This window comes from Corvus cornix, chromosome 5 (genome assembly GCF_000738735.6).
Source record: "Corvus cornix cornix isolate S_Up_H32 chromosome 5, ASM73873v5, whole genome shotgun sequence".
Classification (NCBI taxonomy): Eukaryota; Metazoa; Chordata; class Aves; order Passeriformes; family Corvidae; genus Corvus; species Corvus cornix.
The window spans coordinates 58,409,533-58,433,073 of NC_046335.1; the positions used below are offsets into that span (position 1 = coordinate 58,409,533).

Here is a 23,541-nt window from a genome sequence, read left to right on the forward strand (position 1 = left end):
AATTCCAGTTCCGTGCCTTGCTCATTCTTGTCTCCCCATCGTGCTGGAGCTCACCAAGTGCTCAAATTAAACACCTGATTTGGTGAAGGTATGCGAGTGAAATGGAATCCAACAGCACTAAAGGGCAAGGAATGGTGAAGCTGCAGCATTCCAGCACCATGACTCCTTCCATGTCCCTGCAGAAAATCAACAGCTCCACAGTAACAGAATGTCTGGGCTTGAATGGTACAGGAGGAGCACCTGGGCAAGTCAGGATGATCTTTAGAGATCCCTTCCAACCCAAACCATTCCCTGGGAACATTTCTGTCTGCATAAAATAAAATAAAGAACGAAAAGCAAAGAGATGTTGAGCCTGCTCTGCCCCTTGATGCACAAAAGAATCACACACAAAACAGAGGACAGAGATTAAAAAGCCATTTCCTTTCTTCAGTGTCTTGGTAACCTTTAAACAGAGAGGGACAGTTCTTAAAGTCTCTACTGAGATACTTAATAAAGAGACTCTCCTGGGTGTGGTGGTGCTGGGACAGGGATGAGTGCCATGTGCTGCAGTAGGAGAGAGGGTTTAAGTCATTTGTGTATCTTGAATGTGTAAAGCCAGACTTTTAAAAACAGCACCAAGAAGAAAAAGTAGTGACACCCTTGCTGACAACAGCAAAGTGGGTTTTTTGGGTTTTCCAAACCCAGATGGATCAGGCACCACTCAAACACAGCCCACAAGGGCTTCTCCACACACACATAATTCCAGTGTGAAATGAGTAAGATTTGGAACCCAGGTTCCCTATCCTGTTAAGGACTAATGTCTGCCAGAGCTGTCAAGATTTTGGGGTGGTTGCAAAACTTCCCTTACCCAAAAGCACCTTGGGACCATCAGGCAGTGCTCCAGTTCCTCTGAGACATCAAGACATTATTTATCACTGCCTTCAGTTTGATGGAAAGTTGAATTAGCGCTTCCCTCCTTCCTCCTGGTTTTGCCAGCTGGCAGTGGTGGCCTGACAAAGGGAAAGGTCACCAATGGCAAGGGACGAGTCACCTCTGTCCAGGTCCTGATGCAGAAAGAGCAAAGGTGTCACTGAGCTGTGACTCACATGTGTGTCCATTGGTGTGAAGCACCTTAACTTGACTCTAAGGTGATTAACAGAGCAGAATTAGCACAGTGAGCCAGGGGAATTAAGGGCAGGGAGCTGTCCTTGAGCCAATCCCATCTGCCAGAGGGAAGCCTGCAGCCCCAGAACCAAAGAGGGAGCAGAAACTGGAAGCATCAGCAGAGTTAAAAGCTCAGGATGTTTTGTGTGCCCGCACAGATGGCCCTGGAAGCTCTGTGAGCAGCACAGGACTGACTGCTGGGGTTTGCACTGCAAAGCTGCCTGGGGAACACCTCCAGCTTCAGCTTCCTTCTCCCAGCTCCCCTCTCTGGGACTGTCCCATGGGGAGCTGTTTTGGGACTTCTACTCCTGCACCAAATGGCTTTTGCTTCACTGGAGTCACTTGTAAGTAACCAGATCTGTACCAGTGACTCAGCTTTTCCCGTGCAGCTGATGTCTTCTTCGCCTACCAGGGGAATCATTTCAAGACTAAGCCAAACAAAAGCTAAAGAGTACTTTTTCCTTCCCAAACTTTCCCTGCTGTCCCTCTGCTCCATCATTCCAGCCAGTCCTATCTCCTCTCCTGAGCCAGGACACCACTGGAAGCTCAGATTTGTCACAGAATCCCACAATGGTTTGGGCTGGAAGGGACCTTAAAGCTCATCCCATTCCACCCCCTGCCATGGGCAGGGACACCTTCCACTGTCCCAGGTTGCTCCAAGCCCCATCCAGCCTGGCCTTGGACACTTCCAGGGATCCACAGCTTCTCTGGGCACCCTGTGCCAGTGCCTCACCGCCCCCACAGGGAAGGATTTCTTCCCAGTATCTCATCCAAATCTACCTCCCTTCATCTTAAGGCCACTCCAAAGCCATTTTCCCACCTTCCCCTCACATCCAGCCCACAGCTTGGCCGAGTCTCACTTTCTCTATCTTCCCTATCCCTCCTAATCCACCCCCGAAGGAGGTGAAACATTCTCTGGAAGTTACACCAGCACAAAGTCCAGCTGCCTTCTCAGCCTGGCTAAAGTCAACCTTCCAGCTCAGCCCAGTGAGCCTCACACAAACATGGGAATATTGACATGATAAACAGCAAATCCGACCTCTTGGCTCCCAGCACCGGTGGCACCACAGGGATTTGCTCCTATCAGGAACGTGTTGCCTTGGCAGAGCTGGCCGGCCCCAGCCCTGGGTGCCATGTGCACACTGAGAACGGTGCCAGGACATCTGACTTTTTCCTGGCACGGCCACGCTTCCCTCAGTGTCCGAAACGACTGGAATTTCCCCATGGCTGACCCAGTGCTCCCTGTTCTGCACTGCTCCTCACTGCTTTGGATGGATTCATCCTACGGAAGGGTTGGGAAAGCTTGGAAACTCCTGACTTTTCCGAGGCCAGCTGCTTCTCTTCTCTCTTTTCCTTCACTGCACCTGGAGTAAATAATACAATAAAAAAAAATAAAATCTTTCATTTGTTGGTTCCTGGGAACAGGAACCATCCATCTCTGTGGGGCATGTGGGGACAGCCTGACCAGCGGTGCAAAGACAGCCTGATTTACAGCCCTGAATTAGCCCAAACTTGGACTAATTCCACAGGCAGGGAAAGGACACGGCCAGCAGACACAGGGAACTTCCAGGAGCAACCAAATCTCTCTGGTCTAAATCCCAGTTTCTCAAATATTAATATCCAAATGCTTAAAAGCACCTTGTTGTGCACAACACTAACCTCCACCATCATCCAAATATCCCTTTCCTCTCCCAGACTCACACTTTACAGCAGGGGAAAAGGACTTAAGAGGGCTGAAAACAAAATCAAGCAAGTCAAACACATCTACAAAAGCAGATTTTTGAACTCCTATCCCTTTGAAGCTCTTTATTTTAGCCCAGGACAGGTTGGCAGGCCCTTGGTGGGGGCAAATAGGTGCGAGGAAGATTGTAGGAGGTACAAGAGGACCCAGAGACTCTGCTCAAACTCTGGTTTATTTCTGAGGGGAAAAACAGCAGGAAAGCTCTGGTGGAAAAGGCTGGGAATAGGGGACATGATGTCTTCTCACACCTTAGAAGTTCAGGGAGCCAGTGTCACAGGGAAGTTTCTGGCAGCAATCCCTGCTGCCATTATACACCAGCAGACCCAGACACAGCAGAACAGTCTCTCACCCAACCATCCCTTACAGAAATCCAAATCCTTCCTTTCCTTTCCACTCTCCAGATGCCCAATTCCCACTGCCAGCAGCGCGGGGAAGCTGCAGGAGAAGGTCAGGAGCAGGTGGGACCTGGAGATGCTCCATTCTCCCAGGGAGGCAGGGAGGGAGGACAGTCCCTGCCTGGGCTGCCTGTGCCCTCTCGTGGCTGCCTGACAGTGCTGCACAACCAGATTCTTGTGTGGCTTTTTAATTGAAAATGAAATTAAATCCCTTTCTGGAGACAGCTCTGCCCACTGCCATCTCCAAGACAGGAGGAGGAGATTTTCCACGTTAATGTCCAGAGCTGAGCAGGAAGAACAAGTGGTTTTAGTGAAACCAAGCGACCCAAAACCTCTGCCTGCTGAGAGGAGAAGGGGGAGACTGCTCAGGAAAGAGGAAGGAAGATCCTTGAATTACCCAGCACTCGAGCAGTGCTTCCAGCCAGCAAATCAAAGGAGACACAATGGGAGAAGCCTCAGCTTCCCTCAGGAAGAACAGGTACCTGCTCTGATGAATAAAAGCATCCCAAACTCCACCCTGCAAGATTTTCTCTTGAACCCCAACCCTCCAACTCCAACCAGGCTTGTAGAGGTTAACAGCAAATGTTTATTTTCCTTTATGAAAGAGCAGGGTGCAACCATCCCGCCAGTAACAGAGTGACTTCATTTTCCTTCACAAATTGTTCTCTCTGCTTCGTTTGAAATGCAAGACAACTTCAGACAAGGCATTGCTCCAGTTCCTTCCATCTCAAAGTGCTTTTCAATGTAACACCAAGGGGGGAAAAAACATCCCACAAACCAAAACATCTCCTGCCCAGAGAGATCATCTCATTCCCAGTGCTGCAGTGTTTGTGCAGTGTAGCAGCTCACGGCACAGGAAGACATGGAGAGATTGAAAGGACAGGGGGAAGAGATGAAGGGAATGCAGGGAGAAATTCCAGGGGTGGAATTCACCTGAGCTGAAATCCGCAGCTGGGGAAACCAAAGGTTTTACTTTCCCTGTGTTATTTCTCTCTCCCTTAGACAAAACCAAGGCAGCTCACTGGAAGAAAATAGAGTTCCTCCTGTAACATCCTTCAGGAGAGGATGGAATTCCAGAGCTGAAGATGGGCACCAGCTTGCTGAGGGTGGCAGAGGGACAGGGTGACAACCCAGTCAGAAGTGAAAAGCCCAGAGTGGGTGATGGCTGAGCTGACTCCAGAGTCACTGAAAAAAGGCTAAATTGGCTACAGAATACTGTCATGGCTTTAACAAAGCTGGGCCTGAGTTCAGGATGTGTCGGGCCTGTGCATTCCCACAGCTCCAGTGACACCCCTCCCTACCAGCACATTTTGGGGCATGCAGGAACCTCAGCCACATCCCTCATGTGCACACAAAGAGGTCTCAGATCCCCTCACCAGGGAATGGCAGCCCAGGAAAAGCTGGGATTCCTAGTGGACAGGCATCTCCAGGTCTGATTAACACTGGGAAGGAATCTCTGGGCTTTGGGACTGCCCAGCCTGGGCATGCTCCTTCTGGAGATACAAAGAACCCGACCTGGGAACACGGATTCTGCCTGAAGGGTGGGAACAGGGCTGCCCAAAGCTCCCCCAGGGCAGGAACAGCTCCAAGGGATGTCTGTAGGTGAGGTTTGTGTTTAGGAGCATCACGGGGGAACTTTCCACCAGGGACTGTCACTGGTCCTGCATCTGCCTCTGGCAACTGCAGCACATTCCCTAGTCCAGGAGGAAACATCCTGCAGCCAGCTGGGAGTTATGGAATTTCCCTGCTCCCTTCTTCTGCTGGAGGCCCCAGGTGCACAGCTCCAGCCATTCCCCAGCCTGCATGACACAGTGCCAAACATCCAGCTAAAAACAGGAACAAATCCCTCTTTGTGACTCCGCTGGCAAGAAGCTTCTCTCGCAGGCTCCTTTAAAAGGAACAAGGAAGTACTTGGAAACAAACTGTTCAAGATTATTGTGCTCTGCTGGCATTTTCAGGGCTGCTGTGGTCAGCAGGACCTCGGGGACAGCACCCTCCGTCCCAAAAAAATGAGTGGAACAGACAGCCAGCATCTGTCCTGACAGACTGGCTCACAAGGAAGGTCCAGAATTCCCACCCTGCACAGGCCTGGCCTCGGGTTATGCCGAAGCAGGCTGCGTATAAAAACAAAAGGTTTAAAAAAGAATGGATATACACTGCATATAGGAGACTCCAGAGTCCATGGATGGCCATCCCAGAGCAGCCAGGGCCAGCCCAGCTCCAGGGGCAGCGTGGCAGCTGCATTCCAGTCACACTTGGAGGAGTGGGACAGCTGAAGGTGGAACTTGTGCCTCTTGCTCCTTGCTCCAGGCAGAGGGAAGGTGGGAGGGAGCAGGACAGGCACTGCACTCCAAGCCCTCCCTCCCTCCCTCCCTCCAGGAGCGGTTTCCTTCCACGCTCAGGGCTCTGCTTACATCTCGCTGGGATAAAATCCAAGTTTGGCCAGAGACATCTCCCTCCGGAGCCGCATGACCTCCCAGTACATCAGCTCCACTGCAAAGCACAACGGGGGGAGAGAGAAGGGGAAAAAAAGCACCCAAAAAATCAGTAAGGAGGGCACAGCTGGCCACCAGCTCCTGCTCTGCTGTGCTGCCAGCATTCCCACAGGAAGGGAAGCAGGATAGGCCCGTCAGGTCTACCCTTACCAGCTCCACCCCAGGGCAAAGCTCCCAGGAAGGTGATGAGCAAGGAAGAGATGCTCCACTCCTCCCCTCGTGCCTTTCTTTTGTCATTTATCTGCTTCTCCAAGACAGCCCCAGCTGGCCCCTCTCCTGTCACTCCAACCAGCTCCTCCCAACTCCTCCCAGTTGCTCCCACAGAAAGCATCCCAGTGGAGCACGCTCTTACCATCCTGCCTCACCAGGCCTTGCTGGATATAGCGGATGTAGGTGAAGAAGTTGCACACTGCTGTGATCTGAGAGACAGAGGGAAACGGGGGGGGGGGGAAAAAGAGGAACAAAGATTTGAGACATTCCTTTGGTGCAAGTGACAAAAATGAGTCAAATCTGTCCACAAAAAAACAACTTTTTGTGGGATCAGCTCTTCTAAAATGCAGCTCAGGAAAGAATTAACTTCTAAAATCCTCCACTGAACAAGAGCCCCAACAGCAACATTAACAAATGATCCACCTTCTCCCTCCCCTCCACAGAAGGAACAGTTTGTTCCCACAGCCAGGCATGGATCTGACTGGAACAGCAACAGCCTCTAAAGAGCAGAAAATTACTGTGTTTTACAAAGGGGAATTAAATCACAGCAATAAAGCCAAACAATCAAAGCCCTGTACTGAATGAAATCGTGGCAAGTGAACGCACTGAAGGTTATCTGAAAGCAGAAGGAAGAGCTGGATCCGCCCCCAAATCATCAACCAAGAGCCACCTCGACCTCAGGAACGACCTTAAATCCCACAGCTTTTCCTCAATCCCAGGGCTGACCATCAGGAGCTTGTCCACTGCAGGGCCTGGAATAATTCTGGAGGGTCGAGGCACCCTGGGGAGGTGAAGGACTCACCCTGGCCCTGCAGGAAGGGGAAATGTAGTAGTAATTCCCAGAATCCCCCAGCATGATCCGGTGCTTGCAGGTCCTGGGGAGGCCGCTCAGAGCACACTTCCTGCAGGAAAGGGGAAAAGCACTTCAGCAATCCAGTGGCACAGCACAGATCCAGCAATTCAGCCACCTGGAGAGATGGAAGTGATGGCTCAGAAGCCACCCCTGGGTCAGGCAGCATGAAGAAGGAAAAAAAAACCAAATAAACCCTTGGCTGATATTCTTTTGCTCCTGGAAATATTCCATAAATGGCAAGTTTAGGAGACTTTAGGTGAAAGCACCTTTTTTTTCCCCCTGGCACACAGCCCCTGAGGAAACCCCAGGAATAAAGAGGTGAGGCTGGAGCAGAGCACAGCCAGTGTCCCCTGGTCTCTGTACATGTCCTCCACATTCCAGGGCAGGCTCAGGTGTATCAGCATTCCTGGTGGGATGCAAACATGCTGGCTGGGCACCAAACCTGGCCTCAAAACAGGTAAATCCAGCATTTGAGCAGGATTTGCACATACCACAAACTCAAAACAGGCCAACCCTTCCTTGGGCACACAGGGAAGGAGCTTGGCTTCCCCATTTGAAGATTTCAGAGGGTGCAAACAGCCTTTTCCAAACAATCAGCAGCAAGGGGCGAAGCATTCCTTTATTTTCTTCCATTTTCTCCTGCTATTTGCAAGGCAGATGATTGCCATCACCACTTTGAGCAACAAAGCAGGATTTTCTACTGCAACAGTTATCACCACGTTCCACAGGGACTCAGTGGGAAGAGGAACATCACTCCCAAACTGCAAAACAAATCTCCTCTGGGGAGCCACAGGAGGTGACAGCAGAGGGGAGCTGATGTTTCAGAGAGCTCCCGAGCTTGTCCCTGGGCTTGTTTTCCACTGCTCTCGAGGCAAACATTAGCCAAGAGTGGAAGCACGGGTTCCAAGTGTCCAGTTGCAAGGAGAAGTAATCATTGACCAAATATTAACACAACTTAAGGAGATTAAATTCCCAGGAGGTGCAGGATGACCAAAACCTTGGTAAACAAGATACCTGTAAGGAGCCACGTATTTGAGCATTGCAACATCCTGGAAAAGAGTGACTCTTGCTCGATTGGTACCGCCTGGTGTAAAACCACAGCTATCAACCAAACTAACCAAAACTGCCATAAAAATCAGTGTTTTGCACCTGGGAAAAAGGGGAACAAATTCCTTTGGGGTCTTTTATTGCCAATGGGTTCCTTCCCATCCTGCCTGGGTGGAATTTAAACAGGGTTAAAGAGTTAGGTCAGCTCAGCAAAAGCCTCCAAGCTGCCACATGGGGCTGAGTTAGTGACTTGTTAATGCTCCAGAGATCTTCGATCACTGGCTGAACAATAAATATCTCACTTACGTTACGATTTGTGACCGGAAGCCACTGCAAAGACAAAAATAAAATATAAAAAAATCAAAAGGAAACCAGAAAGGATAAACACAGGATGGGTCGTTTGGGGAATAATTTGCAGGAGAGTGGCAGGAAACCTGCACGTCCCTGGCTGTCACCTTGGAAGGTAAGAAAGGACTTAAACTTAATATATGAATTAAATCCCTCCTCTCCATTTGGAATATCACATCACTCCTGCTAGTGTGAGGTGACCCTGAGGTGGCCCCAAGCTGTCACAGCACTCCACGAGAGGGGACAAGCCAGCAGCAAGGAGGGGACAAGGCGAGGAGACATGGTCCTTACTTGGGGCCACCGCACTCTTCTGCTGCCACCTTCCCCATGGGGACAGTCTGGGAAGCCACTGGCTCGATGGTGAGGGTGTTCTGCTCCACAGCCACTCGCACCAGCTCCGACAGCTGCAGCAAGAGAAGGGAAAACAGGGATGAATTCCAGGAAAAGTGACGCCCCGGAGCTGCCAGCTGCTCCTGCTTCTCCAGCCCTCACCTCCTGCTTGGTGAAGTCCAGACAAGGTCCTACATCTTCTCGGTAAATTCTGTCCAGGAAGGAGCAGGATTTGTCCAAAGTTGGAGATTCCTTCCAGGTCTGGAACTCGGCAAATAAAATGGAGTCGACCTGCAGCGAGTGTCCAAGAGGAGAGGGAAGAGGGAGGGATATCGTGTCAGAAGGTACCTGTTACTATGCAGGAAACCTTTGAAACATCTGCTCTGGCATCTGGTAAGGCTCAGGTGTCTGAGGGAAGCTGCCTGGCTCCAAGGATCTCTCGTTTCCCACCCAGCAGCAGTTCCATGCCAGAGTGACACAGCCACCCTGGGCTGCATCTGCCAGAGGCCTGCAGGCACCTCTCTATCCCATTATCCTCCAGGTGGCTTTTCCTCCCTCCTGTGGCTGCAGGAAAGCCACCACACAACTGCTGAACACACTGCTCAGCCCGTGGCAGGAATGATGGGAGCAGCTGAGGGGCGATAGGAGACTCTCTGGGACCTGGCATTTAAATCCCAGATGGATCATTGGGCAAAGCACCAACCTGACTGACAGGGCAGCTCCTACAAGCCCAACAAAAGCTGCTGAAAGGAAAAAATAAAACTAAGCTGAGCAACACAAAGAACATGAGTGAAAACAGCTGGCAAAGTCTGGATTCCAGCACACCCCCTCTGTGCCATGGAGACTGCTCACCTGGGACCAGCAACAGCTTCAGAGCCACAAGATGGAAAAACAAATGGAGAAAAACAAAATGAAAGGAAAAAAAAAATGGAGATTAGCATAAAAGGAAGCTGGAACTGAAAGGCTGCAAGCATGAGAGGCAGGTGGGTCCCCACCCATTCCCAGAGGTTGGTTACCTGCCGTGAGGAGGAGGAAGAGGAGGAGGAAGCATCTGCTCCCAAGGCCTGCCAGCCTGGCTCATAGGTGATGTGGATAGCCTTCCCAGGGAGGATGCAAAGGAGCAGGGAGAGGAGAGCAGGGAAACCAGACTTGGAGGGCAGAGGGAGAGACAGACAGTGAAGGAAGAGGTTTAGAGAGACAGGCAAGGAGGGAGGTAAAAAACATGAGATACAGAGAAAGGCTCAGGTCCTCCCCTCCAGGAACTGAGCATGGTCCTCAAGGCAACACAGGGCCACAAGCCACTTCTTTAGACTTCAGCTTGAGGTGCAAAAAGGGAACAAAAATTACCATTTTTAGGCTCAATTTAAGATCTTTCCCATAGAGCACCAGCTCTCCAAATGCCAGGTTCACTTTTATCACCTCTCACACCGGCCAGTAAGGATTCTGAGGGACAAAAAGCCATCCCATCCTTGGTACATAACATTATTGGGCACTCTGGAAGCTGAGATTTGAAATCCCAGGAGATCTGCACCCCATGGAAGTTGCCTCCATGAAGAAATGACAGATCCAAATCTTTAACAAGCCTTTGTGTTCCCTCAACAATTCTCCATGGCATAGGCCGCAGCTCCCAAAAAATCACTAGGGAGACATATTCCTCCACCACATTCTTCTTCATTTTCATTTTTCCTGACCAAGTGCCTCCTACTTGCTTCCCAGGACAGCTGTGTCCACATCTGGCTAGTGGAACTGGCTTCTGCTCAGCACCTCTTGATATCCGCTCACAGCACTAGCACCCCCTGGATCTGCCCCTCAGTGATCCCTCAGCTGCTTCCTGTCCCAACAAAGAGGAAATCCCCACAAAAGGAAACCCTCCAGCGCCTGCCTCAGCACAAATTTAGGGAACAAGGCACAAACAGCTGCTCAGTGAGACCACAGAGCTCTGTGGGAAGCCCAAGCCCGGAGCTCTTGGATGCAGAGATGTCCCTCACCCACCTCTTTGCATTCCCGGCTGACGGGCTCTGGAGCCACGTTCTGGCTGGCAGCTGACACCATGGCACTGCTGGTGCTTTTGTTGCGCCCGTGGCCCTTCCTGAAGCCAGCTTTGGAAGGGCTCTGCAGCTGAGGGTGCAGCTCCCTGTTCGGGGAGGACGGCGTGGATGTGATCACCAGCGTCTTCAGGGCTGTCACCTCTGCCTGCAGCATGTCAATCTGGGGACACAAGCAAGAGGCACCCTCAGCACCTGCCGGGCTCCAGTTTGCTGCACTCCATCAAACACTGAAGCCACAGGGAATCAGCTACAAGCCCAGCCACAAAGCCTCTCCCCATCCTCCCAGTGCCACCACCATCCAGAATTTTAAACAGCAGCTGTTTTGGAATCTACCCCTTCAATCAGCACACTTTATCCCAGGCTCTTTTCAGAACCAGTAACTCCAAAGGAATTTCTCTCTCCTCAAGATGGAGCCATTTGAGCAGCCCTGTGGTGCAGCCGTGTCAGGAAATTGCAACTCCCTGGGTCCCTGCTCTATCCATCCATCCATCCATCCCAGAACTGTGACAATTAAACAACTCATTATTTCTCTGTGGATCCATTTCCCAAACGGGAGCTGGATCAGCAGGAGATTGCAAGGATGTCTGCAAGGCCTTTTCCCCCTCACTCAAGTGTCTGCTGGAAAAGGACCACAGCATCTCGGAGAGATCAAGCTGCACTTCCCTCTCCTCAGCCAACAAGCAGCCCTCTGGCCAGGCTGGGCAGGGAGGCCACCACACCACCCCCAAAAATGAAGTCACAGAGAGTCACTCACCTTGCCCCGGGCCTCCCTGAGCTGTTTCTCTGCTGCAGCCTGTTTGGTGTTGGCTTCTCTCACCATCTTGTGGGCTTCCTGCACCAGAGAGAGTTTTAGTTCCCCTGCTGCACCCCAGCTCACACAGCCAATAAGGCAGGTCACAGATCTGCCACATCACATGCTCCAGCCAAGGGGACAGACATCCCTGCCACATCCGAGGGGTTTGCTCTGCCACCTGTGCAGAGCCTTCCCTCAGAATTTCCTGGAGAAGGCTCCCAGTGCCAGAGCCTGAAGTGCATCCCCTTTCCAGGAGTGTAGCTGCCTAAGTTAAGTTTAGCTGGCCAAGGTCATCTCTCACTGATAGGGGCTGCTGAGAAGAATGCCAGAAGCAAGGACCTGCCCTTCCTTGCCCTTGGGAATTGCTTTAACATTAGAACCCACCCGTGCTACCCACAGCTGTGCCTGTCCCTATTCCAGCACCTCTGCAACTCCAGCCTCACCTCAGCCTGGTTTCCTGCAGTCACTGCAGCCTTGCTGGGGGATCCCTGCACTGATTCCTGACCCTGACTACTGCCTGTGGCTCTGATCCTGATCCAGACTCGCTGCTCCATGTCTTGCTGAGGGCACTGCTCCTGCCTGTCTTGTTATTGCACTTTGCTCCCTCTTCCCCTTCAGAGCAGCTGGTCCCCACTGCCCCAGGCACAGCTGTGACAGAGCAGGAGCTGGAGTTCAGGTGGGGGCCAAATGGTGGAAACTGGCTTAAAAGCTTCTCCCACAGGAAGAGGGCAGCGGGATGAATCCCAGCTGGGGCCTCCCTGCAGTCTGGAAGCAGCGTCTGGCCAAGGGCACCAAAGACAGGGGACAGCCCTTGGCTACATCATTTCCAAGGTCAGCCTGGGCTCAGGCAGCCAAAATTTCAGGAGAGGGGTGCTCCCCTGGCTCTCACAGCCCTGTATTTCAAAGGCACAGATGGGCTCTGGCTTTCCTCACTAACCAGAGAGATCCAGAGATTAGAGCTGCTGGTGAATGGGATTTTGCCAGGATACAGCTTGGCAAGAATCACATTACAAAAAAAAAAAAAAAAAAACCACCAAACCAAAACAAAGCCAAGAACCAACAGGACACTCATTGGAGCAGAGTGGATGAGGACATCCAGCATGTTCCCACTCCCAGCAAGGGTTGGGATAAGCCAGGGAATCATCTCTATTACACAGCAGCTGCCCAGACTACAGAGCAGGCATGGAGAGGAACAGGGATCTGTGCTTGGCTCCAGCTCCAGGCATTCCCACATTTTGCAACCATTACTGTGCTCTTTATGCCACCCCACAGCTGCTAGAATGGGAAAGAAATCCAGGTAAAGGCTCCACCTGCAGCACTGGCCAGCTCTGCTTCTCCAAGTGGGAAAGCACAACAGGGGAGAGGAGGAAATTGTGGGAGGAGATAGCTGGAAGTCCAGGGAAAGCCTGTCTTAAAGGAGCTTAAGAAATGATGGGAAAAGGAAGAAGGTGGTACCTCAAACAGGCTGGCTGTTAACTCCTCCAGTTCCTGCTCCAGTTGTTCCCTGACTTTTGACAATCTCTCACATTCTTTGTCCTTGAGCTTCAGCTCCTGTCGAGGAAATGGAGAGGGATAGGAGTGCTGATGCCCTGCCCCAGCCTGTCAAGCACAGCCCTTCCTCCCCACCATGGCACCTGATGATCCCTGACCCGAGATTCCTGTCACCACCTCTAGGAAAGCCCCCCCTGCTCAACCCATGCTGCCATCCCCAGGAGTTCCCACAAACCCTGGGCCTTACCTTCTGTGCTTTGTGCAGCTCATCTCTCAGGAACTCAGAGCCCTTCTCCCGGATCTCCACCGAGGAGCTGCGCAGCCGGGACACATTGAGCTGCTCCGTGGACTGGGGCTCATCCACACCTCCAGCATCCTGGCATCCACCCTCTGGCTCCTCCTTGTCACCTTTGGATGGCATCAGGGGCTTCCAGTGTCCCACAGCGGGTGGATTCTGGCTCTCTTCCTCAAAACTGACCTGGCTGGGGGGTAGCAGCACAGGGAAAATGAGCGTGGGGGTGATCCAGAGCCTTCCTCCAACACTCACAACACATCCAACCCCAGGCACAGGCACTGGGAATGGGGCAGGGAGGGTGATGGGGAAGAATTTGGGCAGCATCAGCTGCACCAGCTCCTCTGCCCTGCACCCTTATGGAAGTGCTTCACCCTTTTGGCATGGTGTCCTTAGTAACTCAGGATAAGGCAGGAGAACTAAAGACAGCTACTCCAGGGATCACCTGCTCTCCAAGAGAAACATCCTGCAGATGGCTTTTTAGGATTCCAGGACACACCCAGCAGACCTAAGGTCAGACTTCTCTACTGAAGCAGCAAAAAGAAGGAATACAGCTTTCCCATTCCTAATATACAGACCCCAATCCCCTCTGCTGCCAACCCAGCCTTTCTCTACCCCCTGCACCTGCTTCAGAGGGAAACGATCTATTTTTAACCTACTTTCCCACCTATTTCCCACTGAAATCCTCCACAGAGCTGTCTAAGCCAGTGTATTTTCCCCAAGCTGGGTGGAAGCCCTATTTTTTAATTTCAGCAAGCAGAGATATCCTAGAAAGAAGAAACCACAAGAGTCACCCAGGACACTGCACCCCAGTGCTGAGTAGGGCTCTGCCAACTCCCAAATTAACGCTGGAGAGGCTTTAGGGGAGGAAAACATCATTTGAGTGCTGTCACCATGGTGTTTGCATTTCTCCTCTTCCTCACTGAACTCTCTCCACGAAATCTCTCTCCATCTGAAGACAGGGCGAGCATGTCCAAGCCTTCCCCACGTGGAAGTTTTCTATCCTGCCCAGACACAGGCAGTGCCCTGCAGATTAACCTGCTGCTGCTTATCTCTGGCTCATGAGCCCTGGCTGAGCTCTGGTGCCCTTCTCTTCGTGCACCTCCTCCCACACTCCTGGACACTGCTCCTTGCCCACCACCTCCTCCTGCAGAGCAGCCATCACCTCTTTTTTCTCAGGTTTGTTTTTTCCTCTTCCCTTTGCCCTATCTCTGTGTTTTCCTCCCCTGCATTCCAGCCAGGCCACACTCTTCCCCCTTGCTCTGACTCCACACAGGCTGGGCTTATCCCCTCAGTCCCAGAGTGTCCTATCACCTTTTCCATTCTAATTTCCCCCTCCTCTGTGCCCCCCGAGCTGTCCAAGACCAACATCTGTCCACAGCCACCTTCCACAGGGGGAAGGAAGCAGCAGCTCCCAACTAAATCAGCTCAGGTACCACAGGAAAACACATGGAAAAGCACACATGGAGAACTCTCTGAACCCTCGGAAGAAATCACACCAGAAAGGAGCAGGGAAACCAGAGCACAGAGGATAAAAATAATAAATAAAAGCAGCAGCGAGGAAAAGGGACATTTCAGCAATCTACTGATACAAATACACTTAATCTAACACACAGGAAGAAAAAATGATGTTGTTTCTTTATGACTCTCTAATTCTCAGCTGAAAGTTGCCTCAGGAGACATATTTCAGTGTATTTCCACACATTACAGAAGAAAACTGGAGGATATGAAGGAATTAAACAGTCCCACCCACATTCTGTAATGCCAAAAACATATCCTGGAAAATCATCTATGATGGAATAGCTCACTCTTTCTCCACGCCACGCAAACAGAATCCCTATGGAAGCCTTGGCTGTGCTGGATTCTTCTCAGCGTCCAGGTGGGGCTCTGAAATCCAACCCCAGAGACCAAAGGACCACCACAAACACTCCCCTCTCTTGCTGACTGGTAGCTGTCTTTCCAGGAAAAGTGGATCATATCCCTAAGAGTCACGTGCTGACACAAGAAACGCAAACCCACACGCAAAAAAAAAAAAAAAATCCCCAACACCCCACAACCTTCTAAAGTTGGTTTTCTGTAGAAAAAGCAAAAAAATGTGCAGGATCTGCACTTTTTCCAGCGGGCCCCACATGTTTCCTGCAGCGCCGATCCGACGGGGTTGTTTCCCGTGCAAGCAGCCTCTGGCTCTCTCCAGGTTAAACTCTTACCCGCAGGTTTGGGAGCAGGGCCGGACTTTTCCATCCCCACCGGGACGGACCCCTGACCTGCACCACCACGGACCAGCATCCGTCCAGAGCGGCTCATCCTCCCATGGGTGCTCAGCATCATCCCTCAAATGTTTGGCAAAGCATCTGGCAGTAGTTTATTATATTTTTATGTTATTATATTATAGCAGAACACACACTGGTGTTTCTTATGTTTGTCTCAGCAGTGAAACGCCAAGTCCTGTGTCTGGAGATGCTGCTGCCTCCTTATTCCATCTCCTTACTTGGCTTCCATGTGGCTTCTTCCCTGTGAGGCTGATGGAATGGATTTCCCAGAGAAGCTGGGGCTGCCCCATCTCTGGAAGTGTCCACGCCAAGTTGGACGGGACTTGGAGCAACTCGGTCTAGTGGAAGGTGTCCCTGCCTTGGCAGGACAAGATGAACTTCAAGACCCCTTCCAACACAAACCATTCCAGGATTCTGTGGATTCCCAGAGCCCCGACACACGGACGCCACTCCTTCCCCGTCCAGACCCGCACCTACCCCCGCAACATCGCTGGGTCCCGCTGCTGCTGATGCTGCTCACGGCGGAGGCGCGCCCGCCCGCCCCCATGCCCGGGCGGCCGCACCGGGAGCGGGAGCTGTGCCCGGGGGAGAAGCCGGAGCGAGAAGCAGAGACGCGCCCGGAGAAGCCGCAGCCGGAGCAGCAGCGGTGGCCGGAGGGACCCGAAGCGGAGCCGCCGCCGGATCCGAGCCCGGAGGAGCCGCAGTCGTGCCCGGAGGGATCAGAACCGGAGCCGCCGCCGGCGCCGTGCCCGGGGGACCCAGAAGCGGAGCCGCAGCCGAAGCCGTGCCCGGAGGAGCCAGAACCGGATCCGTTCCCGGAGGATCTGGAGCGGATCCCGAGCAGCCCCGGCCCCGCCGCCCACGTGATGCCGGCGCGGCTGCGCCCTGAGCGCCGCCGGGGGCCCGGAGGGGTCACTCTGCACACCCCGGCACCGGCACTACAGGCTGGAGCAGCCGGGAATTAGCGTGCTTTGTCACCCATCGACTCACCGCGGGACAATGAGGAGTTCAAAGGAAATGTCCAACAACCGTCCCTCCGCTCCGCTCTTCGTCCGCGGCTCGGAATCGCTCCTGGCTTCCTCCGCCTCCTTCCTGACAGCGGGATAGGGAATGGGGGCTGCTGGCTCTGCTGCTCCTTCTTCCTCCAGAGGAGGATGCCTCACACTCCGCCCCTGCTCCAGCGGGGGGTTCCTCCCACGGGAGAAGCCCTCCAGGAACTTCTCTATCGGGTTCTTCATGCACTGCCCCAGCGCTGGTCCCTTTCTCAGGGTCAGTCCTTCAGGAACAGGCAGCTCCAGCGTGGGCTCCTCTCTCCACAGGTCCAGCCAGGACCCTGCTCCAGCACAGGCTCCCTGTGGGGTCACAGCCTCCTTCGGGCACCCCCCTGCTCCAGCGTGGGGTCCTCCATGGGCTGCAGGAGGATCTCTGCTTGCCTGTACCCTCGCCACCAAAACCGTGCCACACAAAGCCAATACAGAGGGGAAACTGGGGATGTAAAGAAGGGATAATATGCAGGAAGGTGGAAGGATGGGGGAAGTCTGACTGGGGGGAAAAAGGCTGCTGGCTCTCCAGCGTTTTTAAACTTCAAGGGGAGCACTGGGCTGGGAACCCAACAGGCAAACCACTCCTGCTGTTTCCCCTGTCCCACAGCAGATCCTATTGCCACCTCTGGATTGACAGCACTGGAATTTTGAACCGAAAACTGCTCCTGCCCTCAGAGGACATTTCCCATCACATCCTACCTTGCCATTGCCCTGGGCTCTTCTCCAGGCGGCTGTATCCCCTTGGAGCCTTTGCACACAGGGGCAGCTCCTGCCTTGCTCTCAGCTTGTCCATCCTCTGCCTCGGGGACAGACCCAACGCCAGAGGCGGGAGAATCAGACATGGCGATCCTTGTGTCCAGTGCAGGATTTTGCTTTGGATATCACACAGGGAGCAATTCTCTGTCCCAGCATCTCCTGGGTGTCCGTGTCACCTCCAGCCCTGCCCTGCCTCATGGCCGGGATGCACGGGGACAGCATGGGCCAAGCCCATGCTCTGAAGTCTGGGAACGGAGTGTCTGGGATGTTTGTGTCACTGGCTGCAACCTTTGCTATCTTCAGGGAACTTCTGGGAGGAGGGGAAAGATCTTCAGCTCTGCAAGGCAGCACCAGAAGTGATTAGTCTTTGTAATTATTAACTCCCAAGGCTTGGCAAGCAGCAACAGAGGGTCCTCAGATTAGAAAGGTAGAAGTGCTTCCACCAGGAGCCAACAAAGGCAGGAAGGAGGGGAACTGATAGTGCTGACAGGAAGCTTTGAGAGGGATGTGCTGGACATGCTGAATCCCAGCCACTTGAAAAAGCAACTTGTCACAAGGCAGAGAGTGGCATGTGCTCCCCCTCTTCTTCCCGGAAAAGAAAGAAAAGAGGAAAAGAAAGAAAAGAGGAAAAGAAAGAAAAGAGGAAAAGAAAGAAAAGAGGAAAAGAAAGAAAAGAGGAAAAGAAAGAAAAGAGGAAAAGAAAGAAAAGAGGAAAAGAAAGAAAAGAGGAAAAGAACGAAAAGAGGAAGCTAGACACAGGCTGGGAAGGGAAGGAAGAACAGGGATTATTTTGGATCTTGGAAAGCAGGATCTGACCTGCTGACACCCCTTACCCAGCAAACTCAAACCGGATGTTATTGCCATGGAAAGGAGAATGAAAACAAATGGCCTGGAACTCCAGGCTCCATCCACCCCCTCCTGGCTGGCTCCTCGGCTGTGCCACATGTTTTCTCAGCTGGCTGCAAGGGCTGCAGCAAGGCTCCTCTGGGGTCTCTGATTTCCAGCACCAACATGGTCAATCCTCCCTTTGGCACCTAATCCCCACCACAATTCCTAAGGCAAGAGAAGAGGGACCTCACTAAGGACCCTTCCCTCATTTCCGTGCTGTACACACTGAACTGTGCAACATCAGAGGGAAGGTGAGAAATTTGTCACCATCCAAGCCCCTAAAAGCAAATGCAAAGGGGCAGATAGAGCTTGGAATAGGGACAGGCACCCCCAGCTCCCAGGGCAACCCAGGATGGCACAGAATTAGTGAGGAATTCTGCAGCATAAGGGCAACGAGCCTGAGGGTCCTCACAAAAGCACTGCAGGGTCACTGCATCCTCTTCAAACATTTCTGGCCAGCTCAAACCTCTGAGTAAATCCTGTCCATGAAAAACAGCATCTCCCCAGGCACTTCCCACTTCAATTTTTTTAAAAAGTTACATCAGATTCCAAGGAAGAATGTAATTTGGAGAGCTGCCTCTGATTCCAGCTGCCTCTGTGTCTAGCCCAGCACTGACACTGGAGAAGGGAAAGGAATTTCACCAAGCTTTGGGACCCACTGTCCCTAAAAACACTTACTATTCTCTGGGAGAGAGCAAGGAGGGCACTGTGCCTTTCCCAGCCAGCTGCTGCTAACTCAGCATGGAGAGCGGCCCTTTGGCATTCTCAAAACAGGGATTCAACTCCAGCACAGCAATTCAATCTCTGCATCTTTAACAGGGAGAAAAAGAGGATTATTGCAGGGCTCTGAGGCTGAGGATGGATGTCAGCACCTCTTTGCTTCCTGCTCTGCTGAGCAAGGCAGACTTTCAGACCATCCTCTTCCTCTGGGTCTGAGGCCACAGGGGATGTGGAAAGGGATCCAAGCAGCACTGCCACGCTAGTAGCCCCTCAGTTATTTACTTTAATATTAAATTCCACACATATTTCCTGCTGTCCCAAGGGCAGCTGTGGAGCACTCGAGCTGCCAGCGGAGCTGCTCTCAGAGGAGGGCAGCAGAGGCCCCCAGATGCCAGCACATCCCTCCACAAACAGCAGGACACTGGGGGTTGTTTCTCCATGTCCCCAGGAGCACCCAAACTGCTCCCAACAGCTCCAGCAAATGTCTCACCTGAAGCATTTTTGTCTCCCTGCTGTGTGGGGATGAGGGTTCAGGCACTGAGACCCTCAAGATCTGTCTCAGCCTGCCTGTTCACCAATTCCATCCCTGGGACTGGACCACATTCCCTTCAGAGAGGGACCCTCTGCTCTCATCCCCCTTCACAGAGCACTGAATCCCATGTTTTAAGCTATGATCTCCCTGCCACTGGCAGCAATTCCTAGGACTGCACCAGAAATCCCCCATCAGGCAGATGCCAGGCAGCACCTGCTCCAAAGGAGCAGTGAAACAACCCCCTCCCCTTGTCTAGGATCAACCACAGGAAGAAGAAAACTACAGCTGGGACAAATCGATCCCAACTGCTGATGTTACGTAAGTGTCAAAGACAAAGCACAAGAGAAAGTTGGTTATTACAGGAGCCTGGGTCTCCAGCTGCTCTTACCTGCAGGGAGCAGACCTGTGCTCGCTCTCCACACTGTCCCACAGCTGCCTAAACGACGGAAGACCACTTCAGTAAGAAAAGATTTTGATTCAGAGCCTCATGGAAGGGGAATGTCCTAAAGACCTGACCAGAGGCATTGAGGAGGTGGTGGAAGGGAAGGATGGTCACAATTGGGAAGGATGGCTTGGGAGCAGAAAAGGGACTGAGGACCCTGGAAAGACAGAGGGAAGGAGTTCTCTGGCTTGGTGAAGTTTGAGGGCAAGACAAGGACCAGTGTTTCCCAGGATGTCACACAGGAAAGGGCACTGACGACCTCCGAGCACTGCTGGAGAAGCAAGAGGAAAAGAAAGCAAACACATGGAAAGAGTCTCAGAGAGCCAGTGGCAGAGGGAAAATCCTCAGCACGCAAACCACAGCTGGAAGAGGTGGCAAACTCATCCAGGGACAGCGAGGGATGACAGGGGAACATCCTGTGAGAGCCAGGCAGAGCATGGACCAGGTGTTTCACTGACCTAGGGAAGAGAGGGCAGCCCCCGAGCATGCCGCGTTTTACAGCCTTGGTGGAAAATTCCAGCCCTGCATAATCTCCTGGGGTTCCTGTAAGATTGTGACACGGAGAGATGGACCAAACAGGAAAGAATTAGAGGAAAAATGCCTCTCTTCTGGCAGCCACCATGGCTGTGCCAGGAGTTAGCAGCAGCGGAGCAGCCAGCCCTGCCTCCCCCTCCTCCGGCTGCCTCTATAAACACACAGGGCTTACTCAGAAGATTAGGAGGGAACAGGGCAAAAGACAACAGAGTCTCTTTTGTAATGAGGAGGGATTACGGCATCAAGTGACCGGCTGCAGCTCCCAAGTGGGTCTCAGCCTCCTTAGCACACCGTGTGGGGCAGGTCCAATCCCCCCATGAGCCAAGGGGGCACAAGGAGGCGGGCGGTGGCTCGGGCCACAAAGGACCCAGCAGGGACACGTGCAGGACCAAACGTCCCCAGCCTCCAGCGCGGCTCAGGAGCCCATGACTGTGAGTATCTGGTCCTCCTAACAGCAGCAGGAGGATCACTCTCTTCTGCAGAGATCCATCTTCCTGCCTATCCGTGACCTCCTCTGGCTCCATCCCTCTGCTCTGTCCGCTTGTTGTCCATCTCTGCGATACCTGCTCGGGTCTGTTTGTGGTGGGTGATGCACCTATGTCCCAGAATCCTGCTTGCTGTGGGCTCCCACAACTGAATTCCAGGTCAGTCGACTTCCAGGTGTGTTGGTTAGTCCAGAGGGATGAGCAGGGGGTGGCAGGCAGCAGCTCCCTGGGTGGGCTCTTCCTGCCCCTCCCAACTCCGGTGTGCCGGTGAGTCACCTCCCACCAGGGACCTCAGCCACAAACAGAACATGCCAGCTGCCCAGTGACATCCCAGGGCAGCCCATCACAGGCTGGCAGGTGGGCAGGGAGGTGCCTTAACCATTCAGGGCTGGAGGGAAAAGCACTGGGAAAAGCCCCATATCCCACATGGGAGCAGAACAGAGTAGAGGTGGGTGACATCCATTATTTACATGGACAAGAGCTGGAGTTTTCCTTCTTTGGTAAAAAAAGTGAATCTGTATTTGAATTACGCAACGAGGATTCTCCCTGAGCGCTTTCGAGCCCCAAAGCGCAGAGAAAAGAGGCAGCTTTGTGTAAGAGGCCCCAAAAATGTATGGGGTTTTGGGTGTGCTTTTCTCTTCTGGACAGCCCATGCGTGCAACCTCTGGGGCAGTTAAAAGCCACTCTTCCAAGTCCTGTACCCAGAAATCCATATGGAATGGGCACGAGGATTTATTGAAACGGGCATTTGTGCAGCTGGGGACAAGGACAGCTCTGCTCCTCTCAGGTCCCTGAGTCACCCTAAAGAGGGGACTCAGGGACCTGAGTTATGACAAGGAAACCCGAAGGAGGAGCAGCACCAAAAAGCCAAACCCAGGACAAAGATGCTGTTTGGCTGAAATAGCCAAAAATCCAGACTTTGCTGGTTTTCTTCACAGCAGCAGCTTACTGGGACCTGAGGTGTCCTCACCTCAGTGTAAATCTTTCACTGGGATGCTTAAATGAGAAACAAATGAGGATCATGGGCCCAAACTTACCTGCCTTCAGCTGCTGCAGGGTGTGAACTGTCCCTTGAAGTGCTTCTTCATCCCCATCATTCAGGGAAGGGCCCAAGGCCCCATAATCATTAACATTATTACCTCTGTTAAATAGCAATGCCTGCTGACATGTTAGGATTCAGAAATACCAATAGTTTCACCTTGGATAATTATTTCTACCCCAAGGAATCATTCACCAACCTGCCTGGCACAGCTAACACTGGTGTCTTGTTGTTTGTTCGGTTATTTTTTTTTTTTGGTACAAATTCAGGTTTATATGAGTCTGATTATTAATTGATTATAAAGAATTATTTTTGCAAGTTAGACTAGAAGTAAAATGGGGATGCTGCATCTCTGGGGAGCATTTCAGGAGCCTCAACGCCTATTTTGCATCCACTGTGATTTATTGTGCAACATATGGTTGAAGGAGAGGGGAGGTGGAGCTGCTGGCATCTGGGCCCTGTGAGCCTGGCCAAACTCCATCCCACAGATCTCCAACAGGGAAGGCTGCTCTGCCTGCAGGACTAGGACCAGCAAAGTGCAGACAGCTATCCTTGCTGGGATGCCTTTATCTGGATCACTCCCAAGAAATCTTTCTGGGGTTTTTCCTTTCCTTTGGGTTGGATTTGTTTGAGATTTTTTCCCAGCAGTATTCCAGGAAGATGCTTCCCAGCAAGTAGGTTTACAGAAACACACTTGGAACAAAAACTATATTAAGAAAATTACTGGGACAAGCATAAACTTTGGAGTTTGTGACCCTGAGATTAATCTTACACAAGTGTTTTGTGGAAGGGGGTGGCACCTGGGCTCTGTCCCCTCCAACCAACCAGCCCCACTTGAATGCTGACAATCAAACACTAAAAACAAAGGGATTCACCAGAAAATACATCCTCAGTCACTATAACCAGCTTAAGGACAGGGAAAAGATGGCAAATTCATCAAATTAATTGCCTGCCATCGATTTCCTCCTGGCTCTGTGTGCTGCTGCCTTCTTCTTACCTGGCTTTTGATCTCAGCTCATTCTTTCTCTTCCCTTTCCATCTTGCTTGGTGGGACACTTGGGACGTCCCTGTGTCCTCCTCCTGCTCAAGCTCCAAGCCCTGCTTGTCATGTGCCTGCACAGGAGCTGTGATGACAGTGACCTACACTAACCGCGTGGCTGATGCCCGCCTGGGCACCTTCTCCCAGCTCCTGCTCCAATGGAAAGGCAGCATCTACAAACTGCTCTACTCCGAGTTCCTGATCTTCATCTCGCTCTACTTCACCATCAGCCTTGTCTACAGGTGAGCGCCTTCACACCCACGGCCTGGCCTGGAGCAGGACACAGGAGAAACACGGGATCGGGGCAGGGATCCTGCTGGACAGGCACTTGCCAGACTCTGTTCACAGGAGGGAAGGAAGAGGGAGAACTGCTTCTCTTTGTCCCTTTTAGGCTGATCCTGAGCGAGAGCCAAAGGCTGATGTTCGAGAAGCTGGCGCTGTACTGCAACAGCTACGCCGAGCTAATCCCCGTGTCCTTTGTGCTGGGTAAGGAGCTGTCTGGAATCCAGCAGGGAGGGGAATGGGACAGCATTTCTTCTCCCTGGTTTGGTAGAGCTCTGCAGGCAGGCAGGATTCACTGAGCAGATCCCTCCCCCTCTGCCTTTGT

General features: G+C 52.3%; 2 protein-coding genes across 10 annotated transcripts in view; one reads left to right on the plus strand and one right to left on the minus strand.

Moving 5' to 3' along the window:
• Positions 1-74: 74 nt before the first annotated feature.
• RAB3IL1 (RAB3A interacting protein like 1) lies at positions 75-22,966 on the minus strand. 6 transcript variants are annotated; one of them, XM_039552073.1, is made up of 13 exons: positions 22,893-22,966; positions 13,142-13,376; positions 12,859-12,954; positions 11,365-11,442; positions 10,555-10,770; positions 9,579-9,710; positions 8,725-8,853; positions 8,524-8,636; positions 8,191-8,214; positions 6,787-6,886; positions 6,127-6,193; positions 5,694-5,772; positions 75-1,043 (listed from the first exon to the last, which is right to left on the minus strand). In XM_039552073.1, exons 2-13 carry the CDS (start codon positions 13,313-13,315, stop codon positions 905-907), a joined length of 1,347 nt encoding a protein of 448 aa, XP_039408007.1. In that variant the 5' UTR covers positions 13,316-13,376; positions 22,893-22,966; the 3' UTR covers positions 75-904. The 6 variants fall into 6 exon arrangements, with proteins under 6 accessions (XP_039408007.1, XP_039408009.1, XP_039408004.1 ...); XM_039552075.1 differs by lacking the exon at positions 22,893-22,966 and adding an exon at positions 15,934-16,402 and having other exon boundaries at positions 13,142-13,372; XM_039552070.1 differs by lacking the exon at positions 22,893-22,966 and adding an exon at positions 15,934-16,402.
• The window catches only part of BEST1 (bestrophin 1), a 10,226-nt gene continuing 7,176 nt past the window's right edge, over positions 20,492-23,541 (plus strand). The window contains exons 1-3 of one of the 4 annotated variants that reach the window (XM_019293703.3): positions 20,492-20,802; positions 23,017-23,176; positions 23,326-23,420. In XM_019293703.3, the coding sequence (XP_019149248.2) occupies positions 23,025-23,176; positions 23,326-23,420 (247 nt within the window). In that variant the 5' untranslated portion in view covers positions 20,492-20,802; positions 23,017-23,024. Of the gene's footprint in view, positions 20,803-23,012; positions 23,421-23,541 lie in introns of those variants that run through there. The other 3 variants (XM_010412580.4, XM_019293705.3, XM_019293702.3) reach the window with 3 other exon arrangements.

Bases quoted from the DNA above. Each gene is read 5' to 3' on its own strand.
- RAB3IL1 (XM_039552069.1), bottom strand. From the start codon at position 16,694: ATGAAGAACCCGATAGAGAAGTTCCTGGAGGGCTTCTCCCGTGGGAGG. The intron at 9,711-10,554 runs GTGGGTGAGGGA...CTGCCCTCCAAG, and splicing joins TCAGCCGGGAATGCAAAGAG to TCTGGTTTCCCTGCTCTCCT. The intron at 6,887-8,523 runs GTAAGGACCATG...CCTTTCCTGCAG, and splicing joins GAAGAGTGCGGTGGCCCCAA to GAAGTGTGCTCTGAGCGGCC.